The 18,798-nt window shown below is 38.9% G+C and overlaps 2 protein-coding genes across 13 annotated transcripts in view; both read left to right on the top strand.

Annotated features, from left to right (window-relative positions):
• LOC138026640 (polycystin-1-like protein 2) overlaps positions 1-13,624 on the top strand; it is a 117,075-nt gene extending 103,451 nt beyond the window's left edge. For all 12 annotated transcript variants that reach the window (XM_068874070.1, XM_068874071.1, XM_068874068.1 and 9 more), the window contains 4 exons: positions 4,981-5,196; positions 6,411-6,582; positions 7,850-8,076; positions 10,797-13,624. In XM_068874070.1, coding sequence (XP_068730171.1) covers positions 4,981-5,196; positions 6,411-6,582; positions 7,850-8,076; positions 10,797-12,407 — 2,226 coding nt within the window. In that variant the 3' untranslated portion in view covers positions 12,408-13,624. The remainder of the gene's footprint in view (positions 1-4,980; positions 5,197-6,410; positions 6,583-7,849; positions 8,077-10,796) is intronic.
• Positions 1,665-3,650, top strand: LOC138027451 (uncharacterized). Its single transcript, XM_068875012.1, has 2 exons — positions 1,665-2,691; positions 3,588-3,650. The coding sequence occupies exons 1-2, from the start codon at positions 1,750-1,752 to the stop codon at positions 3,648-3,650; spliced, it is 1,005 nt and encodes a 334-aa protein (XP_068731113.1). The 5' UTR covers positions 1,665-1,749.
• Positions 13,625-18,798: the final 5,174 nt, after the last annotated feature.

The raw sequence follows: 18,798 nt of genomic DNA, 5'->3' as shown, positions 1-18,798 counted from the left end.
TCGACTTATAGTATGAACAAGAGTGATCTTGAGAAACTAAGTAAATCAGAATTAATAAAATTGATTATAAAACAAAATACGAAACCAGTGCCCACACCAAGGACTAAAACAAGACCAATCCCAAAACCAAGAAAGAGTGTGCAGCAAATGGTTCAAAATTATGAAGAAAACATAATTCTTCCTCCATTAGAGTTCCGAGATGGATACAAACCAGTGCCATTGCCTAGGACTAAAAGACCAGTGCCAGCGCCTAGATCCAAAAAACCAGTTCCGGCACCAAGGACTATAATACAAGAAACGAACAAAGCTTTAAAAGGGTTTACAAAGTCTTATGAAATCAACATCAAAAACAGCAAAGACCCACTTATGCAACTGCAAAATACAAGAAAGGCTGTTGCCATCCATATCGAAAAAACATTGAAATCAATGAAAGGTCTAAAATTTATTGAAACACTTAGAGTAACATTTGAAAAGCAAACAGGGCGAGAAGAAAAAATCATCAAAAAGGCTTATTTCAACAGTCAACCCCAAACAATAACAAATGACACACAAATTGAACTAGCTTTATCTTTGTCAAAACAAGTCATACTGAACAAGATTGCAGTTTGGATTTCAGAGGGATCTGGTTGGACTATTCAATCTGTTGAAAATCATTATATCAATGTGGTAAAATATGAACCAATGAAAGGATCTTCTTATACAAAACTACCCACAGAACTCAGAAGTGCAAAGGGATTGATAAACATAAAAAACAGTGACAATGAATGCTTCAGATGGTGCCACATAAGACATTTGAACCCCCAAGACAAAGATCCTCAAAGAATAAAAAAATCAGACAAAGCATTCATTGAAAATTTGAATTATTCAGGAATTGAATTTCCAGTGACTACCAAACAGTACAACAAAATAGAAAAGCAGAACGAGATCAACATCAATGTATTTGGTCATGAAGAAAAACAAAAATATCCCATTTATGTGTCAAAAGAAAAGTATGAAGATTGTATGAATCTGCTTCTTATAACAGAAAATGAAAACAAGCACTATGTATTGATAAAGGATTTCAACAAGTTTATGTACAATCAAACGAAGCATAAAGAGAGGAAACATTTTTGCATGTATTGTCTTCAATGCTTCAGCTCTGAAAGAGTATTAACTGATCATAAAGAAAACTGCATTCAAGTGAATGGTGCACAAGCTATTAAAATGCCAACAAAAGATGACAACATACTAAAATTCAACAATTTCCATAAACAACTACCAGTTCCATTTGTAATATATGCAGATTTCGAAGCCATAACTGAAAAAATACATGGATGTCAACCCAATGATGATAAATCATACACAGAGGCTTATCAGAGACACACAGACTGTGGTTATGGATATAAGGTTGTGTGTTGTTATGATGATAAATACACAAAACCAGCACAAATTTATAGAGGTGAAAAAGCTGTTCACAAATTCATGGAAAAAATGTTAGAAGAAGTCAAATATTGCAAGAATGTAATGAAAAAACATTTTGATAAGCCATTGAGAATGACTAAAGATGACGAAGACAAATTCAAAAAAGCTGACAAATGCCATATATGTGAAAAAGAATACAATAAAACTGATGTGAGAGTAAGAGATCACTGCCATGTGACTGACCAGTACAGAGGATCCGCACATCAAGATTGCAATCTCAACTTCAGAATAACTGACAAAATTCCAGTGATATTCCACAATCTACGTGGGTATGACAGTCATTTCATAATGCAAGAGATCGGTGAGACAGTTAAAAATCATACATACACAAACAAGAAAGGTGAAAAGTGCCAAATGAATATAAATGCAATTCCCAATAACATGGAGAAATACATGGCTTTCATGCTCGGTCATCATCTGACCTTTATTGACAGTTTCCAATTCATGAGCTCAAGTCTTGACAGACTGGTCAGCAATCTACCAAAAGAATCATTGAAATACACCTCTCAAATATTTGAAAACGAAAAGCTTGATTTGATGTCTCGAAAAGGAGTATATCCATACGACTTCATGGATAGCTTCGGTAAATTCAATGAAAAGCTACCACCAAAAGAAGAATTTTACAGTATATTAAATGATGAGCATATCTCAGATGATCAATACAAACATGCTCAAAATGTATGGAACACTTTCAATCTAAAAAATATGGGTGAGTACCATGACTTATATCTCAAATCTGACATCCTTCTATTAGCTGATGTGTTTGAAAACTTTCGAAAGAACTGTCTGCAATACTACAAACTAGACCCCTGTCATTATTTTACATCTCCAGGTCTTTCATGGGATGCTATGTTAAAGATGACTAACATTAAATTGGAGCTTATGACTGATATTGACATGTTTCAGTTTATTGAAAAAGGAATGCGTGGCGGAACCAGTTATATTGCTAACCGATACGGTAAAGCTAATAATAGATACATGAAAACATATGATGAAAAGGCGCCCTCAAAATATATCATGTATTTAGACGCCAACAATCTGTATGGTTGGGCAATGAGCCAATACCTTCCAACTGGCGGATTCAGATGGATGACTAAAAAACAAATTGACAAAATAGACTTATCCAAGTATAAAGAAGATAGCAATAAAGGTTCGATATTAGAAGTTGATTTGGAATATCCCAAAGAATTACACGATCTGCATAATGATTATCCGCTAGCACCTGAAAAGGTAAAAGTCAACAAAGATATGCTTTCTAATTATTGCCAAGAAATAGCCGATAAATTTAATGTATCAACTGGTTTAGTTCATAAACTGGTACCTACGTTAAGCAATAAAGAAAAATACGTACTCCATTACAGAAACCTTCGATTGTACACAGATCTTGGTTTGAAAATAACCAAAGTCCATCGAGTACTAGAGTTCAATCAGTCCGCATGGTTGAAGCAATACATCGACTTTAATACTGAAAAAAGAACTAATGCTAAAAATGCTTTCGAGAAAGACTTCTTCAAGCTCATGAATAACAGTGTATTTGGAAAAACAATGGAAAACATTAGAAAAAGAGTAGATGTCAGATTAGTGACTGATGAAAACAAACTATTAAAAATGGCTGCTAAACCAACATATGTTAGCAGCAAGATCTTTAATGAAAATCTAGTGGCAGTGCATAAAATCAAAGAAACACTAACCCTAAACAGGCCGGCATATGTGGGTATGTGTATCCTTGATCTTAGCAAGACACTAATGTATGATTTTCACTATAATTATATCAAACAAAAATACGGCAGCAAAGCAAAATTGTTATTCACAGACACAGACAGCTTGACATATGAAATCCAAACGAGTGATGCATACCAAGACTTTTGGAATGATAAAGACAAATTCGACAACAGTGATTATTCTCAAGATTGGCAATATTTCGACAAGACAAATAAAAAGGTAATCGGTAAATTCAAAGACGAGGCAGCAGGTATACCGATCACCGAATTCGTTGGATTGAGATCAAAAATGTATTCCTATATGAAAGACAATGACAAAGGTGGAAAGACGGCAAAGGGAACCAAGAAAAATATTATTCAGAAGAACATCACTCATGAAAATTACAAAAACGTACTGTTCAACAGCGAACAAATGCAACACACCATGAAAACGATCAGAAGCAACTTGCATCAACTTGGGAGCTATGAGCTTAATAAAGTATCATTATCCTGCTTCGATGACAAGCGATATATTCACAACAATGGTATGGCAAGTTACGCATACGGTCACTATAAAATCCATTCTGCCTCGCCACGGCATAGATTCGCAGAAATATAAAACATATAGATTTCCAAGAATACGAGACTGAAAATGACCACGCCCATATTTGGCCACGCCCACGTGATGGAAACCATCGATGGAAGCCATTAAATGGAAAGTAGTATGAGTTGGGACGTTTCAGCGCATTTTTGCAAAAATGCGTTGAAACCCCCAACTCCTATACTACTTGATCACTACTTAATTCGCGAGTCACGCTTTAAGAACGAGAAATACTGTTTTGAATAAATTACATACTTCAACTTGAATTTATTAGTTTCTGCGTACCGCGTAGCAAGCTACGCAGAACTTTATTCGAGTGGTAGGGTACGTGGGGCTTTCGTCGGTACCATTTACACAAACGTCACAAATTTTTCAAATGATTTTCCTCAACTGTAAAGCTTTTCCGGCGTCGGAAGAAGCAAAACTTTCCTCCGCACAACTGACATTTATTCAAAAGAGCACATGAGCTTGCTAAAACCAAACCTTCACTAAGTGCCCCGCGAAATAAGCCAATCGGAGCATAGATTGCATTGCCGCAACCTTTTTTTAGTAGCCAATGAAAAATGTTGTACTGTCGAACTTTACCAGATCTCACATTACCAGTGACAGAGTGAGATCTGGGTACGAGATTATCCACACAAGTTGACTAAAAAGCGAACCAAAAAACTACTTCAATTTTGTCAAATGTGGTCGGAAATTTCATTTCTCGCGTGCCGACTACTCGGAGATGAATAGGCCATTTCCGAGTTCATGTCTGCCTCCTCTTCAAAGCGAGTCTAAGTGCGAAGTTTTTGTGATGGTATTTAGTTCTTCTTTACATATGAATGAAAACAAATTTTCATAACAAAAACTTCGCACTTAGACTCGCTTTGAGGAGGAGGCAGACATGAACTCGGAAATGGCCTATTGTACTTAATGGCTAATTACCTCCGAGTTAACCGATCAGCGCGCGTGGAGAGCACTATTCGCATGTGTGGTACATTTTATTGGCATAAAATGAAGCGAGTCCTTTTACTTTCATGATCAAAATTTTCTTATGATTTTATGAACGGTAACGAAGAAATCAAACAACCTCTATCACGATGAGAAATACGAAGATTCCGTTGTCGCACTGTAACAGGAGGCAGGTTCAGGCATGTTAACTAAGCCGCATAATTGAGGTTCGTATTTAAACTTTCATGTGTTCTTAGGATGTGAAACATACTTTTTATCTTACAGGGGGAATTTGAAGAGCCCGTAAAGCCAAGTAATCACGACCTGGAGAGTTTCCGAACCTATCGCAAGCGAGTTCTGACCATGGCGCGTGTGATAATTGAGCTGATTTTTTACCTGATGTTTGCGTGGGCACTAATGGCAATCTGTTATGGACGGAGAGATACTTCGCACTATTGGATGACAAATGGAATTGACAGACTGTTGCCTCGTCTTGAAAAGGTATAGTCCAACATTGAATCTTAATTTTCTGCTCTTTCCTACCTGTCGTCACAAAATACCATGGCTGTATGGGGCGCCAAATGTAAAAATATTATTTAAGTACTTTTCCCCTATATTTTGTGTTATTTGGTAAAGATGAAGCTAGATGAAATCGTTCAAACCTGAGAAGGAGTGGTTGGTGGGATGGATGCGGTACGATAAAGATTATGTAATCTCGAGCTCTGCAAATTGAAAACATGGCAATAAAACGAAGCTTACAATTCAGACCAATTCGCCATGTATAAAAAAAATAAAGCCTATCATTACCTCACTTTTCTGTGATGATTCCTGAGCACTTAATGCATCAGACATTGTTCCTGAGACGGCTGAGGAGAGCAGTCTTGTCAATTTTTGTCTGTGCACCAAAAAATCAAAACATTGGACCACGAGCCCGCAGGTATGAATTTCATGAGTTTTCGGTTATATTATTAAATCGCAAAAGCCCGATTTATAAATCGCACAGTTGCGATTTATAAATCACACTTTTTTTTGTCGCAAAGGTACTTCAATGTGTTATTTATAAATAACACAAAATATAGGGGAAAAGTACTTAAATAATATTTTTACATTTGGCGCCCCATATGGCTGCAGCTGGTCATATGATCCTACCACAGGAAGAGTGGTTAGAAACCTTTTTTTTTTTCATATCTGTACCTCTCTCTCGTACTCAAGGAGATATTTACATGAAGGAATTTATTTCTCGATGATTTGACTCGGGAATACTCGGAAAAAATCCAAGTGCTCCTTCGTGGGAGTCAAACCTACGACCTTCCGATTACTAGTTCGGAATCTCTACGACTGTGATAGATGTTCAGAACCCCAGTAAATGAAATGAAGAGATTTCTTATCGATCGTGACTCGGGGATACTCGGAAAAAATCCGAGTGTTCCTTTGCAGTAGTTGAACCAGACCATGAAACTAGGTCCGTGTGACAATTGTCACGCCATATTGCTAGGATCTAAATTGTCGAAATGGAGCATATTCCCGAATGTACAGTCAAGTGACACCATATGGTAGTCAGGATCACAAAGTAAAACTTACCTATGTGCTATGAAGAGGCCTGGCCTCAACACCGGGAACTCCATACCCTACTCGAAAAGTGTGGGTTATTTGTCGCCTCGTGCACAGCGTTCATGACAAAATATTACATAAAATGTTCTTCTTTTTGCTCCAAGGTTCGTGATGTTGGTTCGTTTTGGGGATGGACCGAGTCATATTTTGTTCCTGCTTTGTACAACCTCACGTGGTACAACGGAAAACCATTCAAATACAAAGATGGTTTCATATCTGACAAGTCTGGTTACATGGTGGGAATGCCGCGCTTAAGACAGCTAAGAGTTCAACCAGGTTATTGAATCAATACCCTTTCTTTACAGAAAATGATTTCAGTTCATTTTAGTGGGTCAAAGAGGCGCTATAAGCTTCGTCTCGTTTCGTCTTTGAGCGTTTCAAGTCTGCCTTGGGCAAATAAGAGAGCTTTAGCATCACGTTTACGAGAAACGACAAATATCGACTGGTCGTTTCACGTTTCACGTAAAATGGTGTGAAGCTTGTGACTTAAGCTTCGTGTGACCCACGGCAACTCGAAATGGCTTCTGTTAAACTCGAGTATTTGGTTAACAAAACACAAAAGCAAAAACTTGGAGTCTTTTAAACATTGTTTGTGGAAAAAACGCAATATGAAATGAAAATCCTAACCTGTCAAATTTTTCGAGTTTCGATAAAGCTGTTTTGTGAGTCAACAGAGAGTCAACGTGAGTTCATGAAGAAAATTGCGGTAAGGAGTCAGTTAAGAACGACCTGTAACCATGAAACGTAATTTTTCCTTGTTTTTTTTACCAAATTTGTTTTGGAGTTCTTTTTGTCCACCAACAACTTGTTATGTAGAAGAAAAACGAGAAGAAAACTCCACGTATATAACAAATCCCAAGCGACAATCGGCGAAAAATGGCGGGAAAATCATGGTCATGTCGTCACTTTTGCCGTTCGCGTTACGCGTGATGCTAAATCTCTGTGATAGAACTCTATCTCTTTCGCTTTTCTTACTAATCGTCACAACATTATTACACAATCCGGTAAAAAGTGTTAAGTCTGTCCTGTGTAAGTGAGGGTCAGTCCACTTCATTAAGTAAGTAAGTAAGTAACTTTATTTCAACTCGGGTTGATGAGGCTGATTAGGCCCCTAGCAAATACATGCTAATATGCCGAGAAAAATGAAATTAATAAATAAATAAATAAATAAATAATGGATATGTATATATACATGATCAATTAATAACTAACATTCTAACTATATCAATAAATAAACAATCCTAACTCTTAAAATTATTACAATAAATCGTAGAAATCTGTACATTACAGATGTAGTTCTCTCACAGCCTTCTTAAATTCCTTAAGAATTTTCGTTGAACGTAATTTATCCGGTAAAGAATTCCACACTTTGGCACCAATAAAAGTTGTAGATTTTAGGCCAAAATTTGTAGTTTTCTTACGTGGGACAACTAGCTTGTTGGTACCTCTCAAGCACTTCACACAATTACGTACGACGAATTGCAATGGATTTTTTTAATAAGGTTTGATTGTTGTTGTTGTCCCTTCTTTTAACATTTTATAGTCACATGCCCGATTGCACCTCGCTATGCTGAATTCAGGGAAACATTACGTCCTTGTTTGCCTCCGTATGGCTTTAACAACGAGGATAAGACTCCTTATAGCATGCCAAGATGGCAGAAAATACCAGCAAATGAAACAGTTCTCTTCTCGGAATTCGCGCTACGGAAGATGTGCCCAAGACCTTGGCGGTATCACAACGCAGACAAGCTAGACACTCTTCCATTTCAGGTAAAATAATGAGAGGGAGTTCAAAGGATCTCGCACTTCCATACCCATAGCATATAATAGTGTGTAATTTATAGTGTGCTGCTTACCCAAAGAAAAACACCGGTTTCCGTTTATTTATCAAAGTCAAGTCCTTTTGAAAAGGATAAATACTGGATGGTGACCGTTGTGTCCGGGAATACCCCGTCATGTACACCCTCGGGGTTCAGGCAGGCGCTTTGGTCTTGAACCATGCCTCCCAACTCTGAGATTGTACGTGGGCTGGGCCACAAGCTATCTCGACCTGACTGCATGGTTTTTCTCTTCCTAAATAATCAAAATCGTCACATAGCAAATTCCAGCTGGCTGTGCTGTTGTGCTCCGATATCAGACGTGGACCGTAGAGCAGCTTCCAGAGGTGCCTTATGTCGTTAGCTGCGCTCTTCGCAATTCAGCCCCAAAGACAACAAGGAAAAGTAATTACGTAAACCAAGCCGTCTATTCTATATGTGATTCCAGTCATGTACCTTGAAGCCATCGGTTGGAAAATAGTGCCTGGAAGTTCGCACTGAAACTCAATTGAGATGAGACCGCCCCCCTCAAATGTAGGGCTACTAAAAGTGGGAACTATAAAATGACTGTAATAGTTTCTGTGGCATTCTTCGGTCACAAGTGGTTATGGATCTGCGCCTCTGGGTCCAGGTAACATTGGATTTGCCTCGCGCAAATGGTACCGCATTTGAATGGTGCACCCTCATATAAACTTTCAACAACATTTGAGTTGGAGCATTTGCAGACTCCTTACAGTGTAGATTGCACCAGACCAGTATCTTTGAATGAATATCGAAATGGTTTTAAGTGTTGCACAAGAATGAAATAATTAATTGATGCAACTCGGCTCCCCAGCCTACTTTTTCAAAACAGAGTGGGACTAATTTCTCAACGTGCCACACACAAGTATGTATGTTACGCAAAATGATGTAATTTCATGACATCCAAAATGCCCATGAAATGAAATTTGCAATAACCACTTAAAACTGTTGAACAATATAAAAGAAATACAGAAAAAGGGAAGAGAAGCATGGATGGACACAAATGGACAACATTGAAACGGAGTGCATTTGGGTAATCTTGAAAAACGTCTGCCCGTTGTTTTTTAAGTTTATGGCAAATCGCTTCGATAAAGGAATTCCTCATTACTATTTTCGAGATTTTAACTCGTTGTTCACTAAAGATTTTCCCTAAGTACCCTTAAATATCGTGACATTGCCCGTTTAATTTGATATTTCGCTTGCATGAGAAGTAGTGCAATTTTTACCATTCCTGGCTGGGAATTTCACTCTGTTTTACAAGCTCCCGTAGCCTGCGAGCAGGCTCTCTCTCAGAGGTGGGAGCCTGAACGCATCCCTCTGAATTTTGCCGCCTCCTGATGTCACGCTGAGAGATCTGTCAAAAATTAGCCAATCAGCGCGCACCGGAAGTAAACATTGAAAAACAGCAAGCCATGCGTTGTGTATTTCAAATCGCTCGAGGCAGAAACTCCCAAATACTATAAAAGGAAGGAAGCCTTCGCCAGAAAATCGTAACAACTACTGCAGATGGTGTAAAGCGTAGCTGAATATTCTGTATGGTAATTCGTCGAAGTCCCTTTCCACATAAATTGTGTTTCGTTCGTCGGGGAAAAAATTAGTACACAAACTTGAAACGACGGGAATCGTAGTAGAGAAATGCCTTTTCTCTGACCGCATCTCCACTGTGTGAGACTCGTCGACCACTGACAACTGCTGCCAAATTTCGGTAAAGCTAAGCGGAGTTTATCTTTTTTCAAATTTATGTTAATGAAATACAGACATTACAACTAGTACACTTTAATACTAGACAGATATCTAATACGTACACCATTTTATTTCAAAGGCTTATGGAGTATTTTTGATTATAGATATATATTTTACTTTTGAAAAGTGGAGCCGCCTTTTCGGCTTGTCGGCTGTAATAACCAAAACCTTGCTAAAATGGAGTAGAGTTCCTCTATCGTTAAACAGCAAATGACGAAGCCGAAAGGCCCAAGCTTTTGTCCAAATAAGATCAGCGATAATGCTTTATCCAGGAGAGGAAACTACCACGGTGACACGAAGTCGCCCCCGTTGTATTTTGGTCGCTATGAAAAGCAGTTAAAAAAGACTTTTCCCGAGTCCTGTGGATAACAGAGATAGAACTTCCTTTCAGCAGAGAAGCCATTGCATCGCGTTGCTCGATCTTTAATTTTGTAAAGCTATGGTAAAATTGCAACATTCCACGATTTTCTCAAACGCATTTCTGACCACCTCATCTCTCGAAGCGAAAGTTCCTCTCTGGTTATCGGAGCTTGTCAATGGTGACGTCACCAAGTAATTTAATTTCAGCCAATCAGTATTTTGCGATCAAAATTTGGACGCGACACCATGGGGGCAGGCCCTCGTTCTACCCCAACCCCAGTCCCTTGGAGGGCCTGCTCGCAGGCTAAAGCTCGCATAGGATGGTAACATAATGCCTCGTTGTTGCCACGGTTAGAATTGCATTATTTTTTGCAACGATCCGTTTAATTTGGCCTCTGCGATTTCTAGGGCACTTCTGAAGAGCTTTAAAACAAAAATGGTGATAAGCCGTTTCTCGTAGGCGTCCTCAACACCATCACTCTAGACATAGAAACAAACATTTATTAACTATTCTTTTGCTTTGTTTTGTTCTTTCTTTATTTTTTTCAGGGTGTGAGAGGAATTTATGGTGGTGGTGGTTTTGTTGCGGACTTGGGCTACACCAAAGGGTCAGCCTTGCGAGTCATAACAAATTTGCAAAACAATTCCTGGATTGACGAGAAGACCAGAGCGGTATTCATAGAATTTATGATTTTTGACTCGTCAACTCGCCTTTTCAGTGCTGTCACACTGCTCTTAGAGACGCTTCCTCTGGGTGGGGTGGCTACATCCAAGCGAATCAATACCATGTCCTTATACGGAGCAAGAACCGCGGAGAAGCGTTCCTTCAATGCACTGTGCGATCTTATTGTGGTTCTTATTTTATGCTTCTTCATTATTAACGAAATTTTGAAACTCTACAAGCAGAGGTGTTCATATTTTAAGTCTGCCTGGACGTATGTAGACTTGGCTCTGATATTATCCACCACTGCAACCATCGTGCTGTCTATTTTCCGGAGATATCACACTTCAAGGCTGGTAAAGAGGATTCATTCCAATCCATTTGAGACATCAAGTTTTCATTACGCAGTGCTCTGGTCTGATCTCGAGAACACGCTAATAGCCATTCTAGCCTTCCTTTTAACTTTGAAAGTATTGAAGATTCTTAAATTTAACGTACATATCGCTAGTTTAGCAGCAAGCATGGCACGATGTAAGGACAAAATCATCTCATATTCGGCCGTGTTCCTGATTGCTTTTGCAGCCTTTCTGCAAATCGCGCTTCTCACCTTCGGGAGCAATACCAAGGCTTACTCGAGTGTCTCCGAAGTTTTCCGAACTCAGTTGGCGATGTTCATCGGAGGAGAAACGAATTACCAAGAGTTAAAGAACGCGAATAGGGTTATCGCGCCGCTGTACTTCTTTCTTTACATGACAGTTATGGCTTGTATACTTATAAATATGTTTCTGGCTATTCTTAACGAATCATATCGCGATGTAAGAATTTACCCCAAGGAATCTGAAACCGAAGAACAGAAAATGCTTGGAACCTTTGTTCACTATGCTAAGATAAAGATGGAAAGAAAGCTCTTAGCAGTGAAAAATGCGAAATTCTTTCGGCCGAAAAACAGCTATGACATTAAGCAAACCCCTATTGATGTCGATGAGGAATTCAAGGATAAATACACACCGATCAACTGGAACGAGGCAGGTGATTATATTTCCGAAAAGAGTTTCGAGGACGACGTTCATCTCGAAAGTTCTTCATTCAAAGACATCAGGAAGCGACTGCAGAACATTAGTTGTGAGCTGAAGCAAATTTCTCTTTTGCATAGATCACGGAGATACGAAGTTTACAAAACCCAACAACAGTTTGAAAGTCAAGATAAAGACAACGCTAAGGTAATGAAATCACCATGTCGGGGTCTTGGGTTGGAAAAGATCTCAAGCATGTGCAGTCTATTTAGTTTAAGCGAAAGCACGATGTTTCTCGACAAGCGAATAGCACGCGATTCATTGAGGCGCTTGCTCCACAAACAAGATTCATCGGAAGAGGAAGATTGGGACTCGAGCGATACTACCTCACATGCGGGTAGTGTTTCGTCATTTGCGGACTCCATGGGATCGTTTTTCGGGAAATCCGATCATGCTCGTGAACAAGCGAAAGAGACCTTAATTTGAACCATAAGATTAGTTATTTACTCCAAAGAGGAACTTGTACTAATCCCAATGAAATTCTCAAAGCTCAAAGCTATGAAAAATACAACAGAAAGGATGATGAAGAACACCGCTCAGGAGAAGAATTTAGGAGTTTACCGACAGACTCAACAACAGGTGTGAGTAAGTCATTTCAGTCAAGGAGTGGATGAATTAGAGCATGCCGGTGTGATGGGTTCGCCAACGGGTAAAGCTCTAGGTGACGTGGATATTTGCTTGCTGGACAAGAATAACATGAGAACTGCTGATAGAAACCGAGATGTGTGTCACCATTGTTAATGTCTTTAAGCATTTTGATTAATTTACATTTGTTACCTTGATTTTATGATTGTCATTTAATATACAGATTAGCAAAATAAAAACGTTCTTAATCGACTCTCAGCATCTGCAAACTTTTAGCAACGGCGACGGCAACGAGAACGTCACAAATTTGCCTATTTAGTGGGCAAAAACAATACCTTTGCACACCCTGCACATGCGTTTTTCACTTTTGTCCATTTCTTTGCCGTCGTCAGCAAAACTACAACGTGAAATAGCCAAATTTGATGTGTTATCGAGGACATCAGCACTTGGAGATCAATTTTCATTTTCTCCCTAATTTAAGCGTGACTCGTATCGGTTTCATTCTTGAGGGACTGCCACACCATTGTCACCTTAAAAAGCTTGGAATAGTTGCGAAATGATTACAATAGCACAAATTTATGTTTTGAGATGACGTTCTGGGCCCGGTTGCTCGAAAGTCGATTAACTTAATCCAGGATTATTGTAAACTTTTGTTTCATGTTTTCAACTTTTTGGTGAGAATTTCTTTCGTTTACTTTTGTTGCCAAATATCAGCGTTGAACAGCATTTAGGAGAAGAGAAATAAACTCCTTGGTTTATTTTTAATCTGGGATTAGCGTTAATCGGCTTTTGAACAACCGGGCCCTGGTTGCCTTTCCCGTCGTAGTTGCTAAACCTCCCTAATCGATATCTCGGCCTCGATGTTTTTATAAAAAAGGTTCTTAAAATAAACAGAGTGTAACTAATTTAAATACGCGGAAAGACTTTAGCGAGCTCAGAATGCAATGCAGACCCACGAAACAGTAACGAACATTTAATGTTTTTAGATATTAGCGACATAATAATGTATCAATTGTCAGAAAGTATATTTAAAAATAATAAAGGACTATAATGGTGGGCGCCAAGCTTATACAGGCTCTTTTCCTTTCGCGAAATGGTAAAAAGGCCAAACCCCACTTCTGTTCTTGATTTTCCTCACATCAGTATTTTCCTCGCAAAAGTAAATGTTTGTCATACGTCAATATCCTGCGTAACTGGCGGGATAATAGGGAGCTTAAGCAACGACAACGGCGACGGCAACGAGAACGTCATCTCAAAATATAAATTTGCGTTATTTTAATCGCTTCGTGACTATCTCAACGTTTTTAATATGACAAGGGTGTAGTGATTCCTCAAAGATGACACCAGTCGGAACGGCACTCCATTTTAGGAGAGAAAACGAAAATTCATCCTCAAGTGCTGACGTTCTTCATAAAACCAAAAACTTGGCTATTTCACGTTGTTGTTTTCCTGACGACGGCAACGAAATGGACAAAAGTGAAAAACGCACGTGCAGGGCGTGCGAAGCTATTGTTTTTAACCACTAAATATGCAAATTCGTGACGTTCTCGTTGCCGTCGCCGTTGTCGTTGCTTAAGCTCCCTAATACGAAACGACGACGCCGACGGCAACGACGACGCTACAAAACAATAGGTTTAGTGAGCAAAAACAATGGCTCTGCACGCTCTGCACGTGCGTTTTACATTTTGGTACATTTCTTTGCCGTCATCTCCTTAATGACGACGTGAAATGACCAAATTCAAGGTTCTGTGGAGAACGTTAGCACATTACGATGAATTTTCAGTTCTCTCTCTACACTTCCAACCCACTCATACCAGTTTAATTCCTCGACAGTTACTACACATTTTTAACGCGAAACGACATGAAATAGTTTCGTAGTGATATGAATAACGCGAACTCGTATTTTTAAATGAAGTCCTCGTAGCCGTCGTCGTCCTCGTTTCGTAAGCTCCCTAGTAGGCAACGGCAACACCACAAAGCAATAATATTATTGGTTGGCAAAAAAGGAAATACTCGTGCTGCACGTGCAGCACGAATTTCCGTGCATTTCTTCACCGTAGTCCACAAATCACCAAATTTTAGGTTTTGACGACAACTTGAGCATATAGCAAAGAACCATTTATTTTCTACGGTCGTTCCCATCCAGTTACAGGATAGTTCGCCTGTATTGTAGAACATGAACAAGACGGGATAATCGCGAAATACTTGCGATAGCGTTAAGTTATATTTTGGACTTGCTTAAACTCCCTAAAATGTGACGTTTTTGAGCCACGAACGGCAGTCGAAGTGAACATATCGCATGTCAGGACAGTACTCTCTCACGAATTTTGAAACTAATCGTCTTCATTAAAAAATGAACTACAGATTTCCAGCATTTTCATTGGCTCGCCGAACACAGGCTATCATTTCATACACCTGCTGTACCTAATATGGTCAAGGAACGCGTCAGCAACAAAGTGAGCTGAAAACATTTTTGCAGCTCTAGGAAAAAATGGCTGACAAAAGCCGTCTTGGACCGGAATTGTCCGAAGCAGAAATCAATGCTTCAGTGGAAGAGTTGTAGATCCTGGAGTTTTTAACAAAACAATTATTCCACTCGGGATTACTGGACATAAAATGATTAAAACCAACTCGGCGCTACGTGCCTCGTTGGTTATCTATCACTTCATATCCAGCGCGCCCTTGTAGAATAATTGTTAAAAAAGGAAGAAGTTAAGTAAAAAAACGATACTAAGCCAATGCAAATCTGAATGTGTGAAGAAAGTTAAATGGAAGAACATCTCACTTCCGGTTGCCAGCCATGGCTCAAAGACATCCCTTGCTTAAAAGCTCCCTAATATATCGTGGCATTATTCAAACACGCGCGAATAATGAATGGTTGGTTGCTCCGTTGTGTTTTGGCCTTGAGTGGCATGGTGACGAGTAGTTACGGGATTCGCCGCCGCTCTCATTCGCGGCCAAAACTCAACCGAGCAACTACTATCGATTTATTCACGCGTGTTGAAACAATCCCGCGATAAAATAACCCGCCAGCTACGCGGGCTGTACGTCAAGGTCAGCAAACATAACATGGACGGCAAGGGTCGTTTTACCTTCCCGTAATACAAGCAAATACAAGAGGAAAAAGGCATCTTCTTGCGGGGAAGCATCAGTATCTCGAAAAAAGACTGACTTTTAAGGACCCTCAAACCACTTTTTTAAAAACTTTCAAGAAACTGTTCTTTTTAGGAAGATTGAATTTACATACCTGTTTCAAGTAACGGCAATGTTATGGCACAACAAGAAACACCAATAAATTCTTTACTAAGAGCACTCATCAATGTGACGTAGCAACGAAAGAGGCCTTCTTTGAATGACTTATATTTTTTTGTTCAAACGTTTACATTCAAAACCGAACTCGGTGACCCCAAAATTTTATTGCGGGAAAACGATTAGTAGGCGAAGGTAAAATTCTCTTCCAATTGCAACATTTTAAGATGGCTCTGAATCCGCTCCAGTGAATTTTTTTTAACTTTGTAGAGTTTTATCTTAGCCCGCAAATCACTATTCAGCAATATATAATGGGAGTCATCGCGTTTGTTTTGAGATATAAGCGTAAAGACAAAATGTAGAGCGTTTTAGATTGCTCTTTTAATTGCTATGGTTACCAATTACCTCGCATTATTGCGTGCATCTTCTTAACCAAATTTTTATTGGTGTAAACTTCAAACAACAATTTGAACGCATTTTAATATATCAGGTAGAAACTAGCATTCTGGTGTAGTGTTTCACAGTGAAGAGATCGAGTAATTCAAACGATCGAGCGATCGAGCGGCTATTAAGTGGTTCAACAAAAAGAGAAATTATGGGTTACAAAATAAATCTAGATGGAATGAAACCTGAATAGAAATTAATACTTACAAACTATTGATCGGCTTTCTAAAAGGACGAGAGTACAGCAAACCCAACCAGCATAATCATTTTCACGAGTCACACCTACTCAAGATCCCCCGCGTAGGATTATGAGTAACGGAAGTAACAATTGGTGCTTCGTTGGGTACCATATAAACACTGCCATTACGTAAAACGTAACGTATTACGTATAGTCCATGGGCCAGGACCCTACAAATAGAGCGATCGGTATCACTCAGAGGGACAAAGGCTATTATACATTTCTCAAATCTACAAGTCCTCTAGTTTATGAGTTTGTATGATAAGTCTCGGATGAGTAGCTGTTAAGAGATATTACGTGACAAAGTGACGTCCCTCAGATACACTGCATATGGAAGAGTCACATGGGAGTCGAACATAGCCATCATTACCAAGCTTATTGTTCGTATTTTGCGAACATTTTCAAACATTTTAACCTTGAAAATGCTAGTATAGTACAGTAAGATTTGAACCTTTCTGATGCAACCTTTTAACATCATTCTTGGTTGTTATTGCAATGCTTAAGAAATACACTTCTTTCTTTAGCTGAATTCTTCAAAAACACTAAGGAGCTACCTTTTTAAGTTACATCAACATTGAATGTTATAGGGAATGATGGCAGTAAGTAGGTTTAGGCAACAGTTTGGTTTAATTGTCATGACTACTAAGCTATTTATGGCATATTCCAAACTCGGTAGCCATCTTGATCCGCCATCTTGGATTTGAAGATGCTTCAGTTTCTGTCATAAAAAAGGATGGAAAGTATAAATTAAAAGGGACTGACTGTAAATCCCTCAGACGCGTAAATACATAAAGAGAACTAATCCTCGATGCACATGAAAACTGATGAATCAGTGACAGTAGGAAGAAGAGCTCTAACTATGAAAACTTAACAAATCGAAAGTGGTTCAGCGTTGTCTGTACTCTTATCGACAACGATATTCGTCATCACAGTGGTCAAAGTGTTGTGGACTCACGAGGCGTAGCCGAGTGAGTCTACAACAAATTTTGTTTTTTACCACAATATTCAACACCAAAGAAAGTTTTTATTTCAGAGCGTGACCAAAATCATAACTCAGAGAAAGAGCAAGCGTTGTCTATAACTTTCTCGCAATGTGATTAGTTTATTTCCCAAAATGAGCGTTCCTGATTGGCTATTACATTGGGTGACAAATTGACGCAAGCATGACGCGAGCAGCGTTGTCTAGACTCTTATCGACAACGGCAAATTAGCCAATCAGATTGCGAGATTACAAGCAATTGTGGTAAAAATAGCCTTTAGCTAATAGTTATGGGAATTTCTTGCAGACTGTACTGTCTAGAAGATTTCCTTGTAGCTTAATCAGCATCTTCATCGTTATCAGAGCATTCATTTTGTTGGTCGTTGGCCGGGTCTTGCTCCCCCTCGTCCTCCTCGTCCTCTGATGGATTTTCACCGTTTCACAGTCGTCACATGTCGATGTACTTTAATGCATTAGTAATGCAGGAACAGGTTAGGGTTAGGGTTAATCCCTTACTTAATTAAATATTGTGATAATATCATGATAAATTATGTTTATATTATGAAAACCTAATGCGGAATATCAAAAAATCAATCCCTTATAAAACCAGTGATAAAATGATATTATCAACATTGCTTAAAAGAAACAAAGATATTTCTTGATATATCACAAGTGATAATTAGTCATGATATAGTGATAAACCGCAATACTGCACCTCTCTCAGGTTACTGCTGCGCACGACCTCGTACACGAAAATGAGGGAAACTCTAGAACAGTTGCAGGGGTCGGTACACCAGACATCCACTTGATTGCTAGCGTGCGGTCATCTTGAGCCCAACCGTGGTCAGTTGGCGTGGGGACTTGTGGACAGTTCTGTAGACTTCTTTTCCAAATTGCAGCTTGGTACTTAGCTCGAAACGAATGCATTCTTAAGGAGTCAGCACAAGGAGGAAGTTTGTTTGAGTATGTTTTTCTTTGCCTTGCAAAGAACAATCTACAACAAAAAAGGGTTGGTAGTAGGTTTAAATTTAACTTAAAACACAGAAGCAGCTCAGCTAATTATACCATACCTATAACGTAGCTCGCTAACATCACAGGTTCCAAGACTGGAGGTATACATCATGCATGTTTTTTTTTTACCCAACAATTATATTTATTTCAGCACAAAGAGCATTACTTACAAATTATTTACTTCACTTATTCGACTGTACTTTCATTATTGAAAATAAGATACTTAAGCTACTTGCAAAACAGTATTTACACTACTTACAATACACAACACACAAAATACACAAAACACCAAGCACTACTAACAGATGTCA

This window comes from Montipora capricornis, chromosome 12 (genome assembly GCF_036669925.1).
Source record: "Montipora capricornis isolate CH-2021 chromosome 12, ASM3666992v2, whole genome shotgun sequence".
NCBI classification, from domain to species: Eukaryota; Metazoa; Cnidaria; class Anthozoa; order Scleractinia; family Acroporidae; genus Montipora; species Montipora capricornis.
The sequence above is the reverse complement of the archived record's forward strand: the minus strand, read 5'-3'. Positions and strand labels throughout refer to the sequence as shown.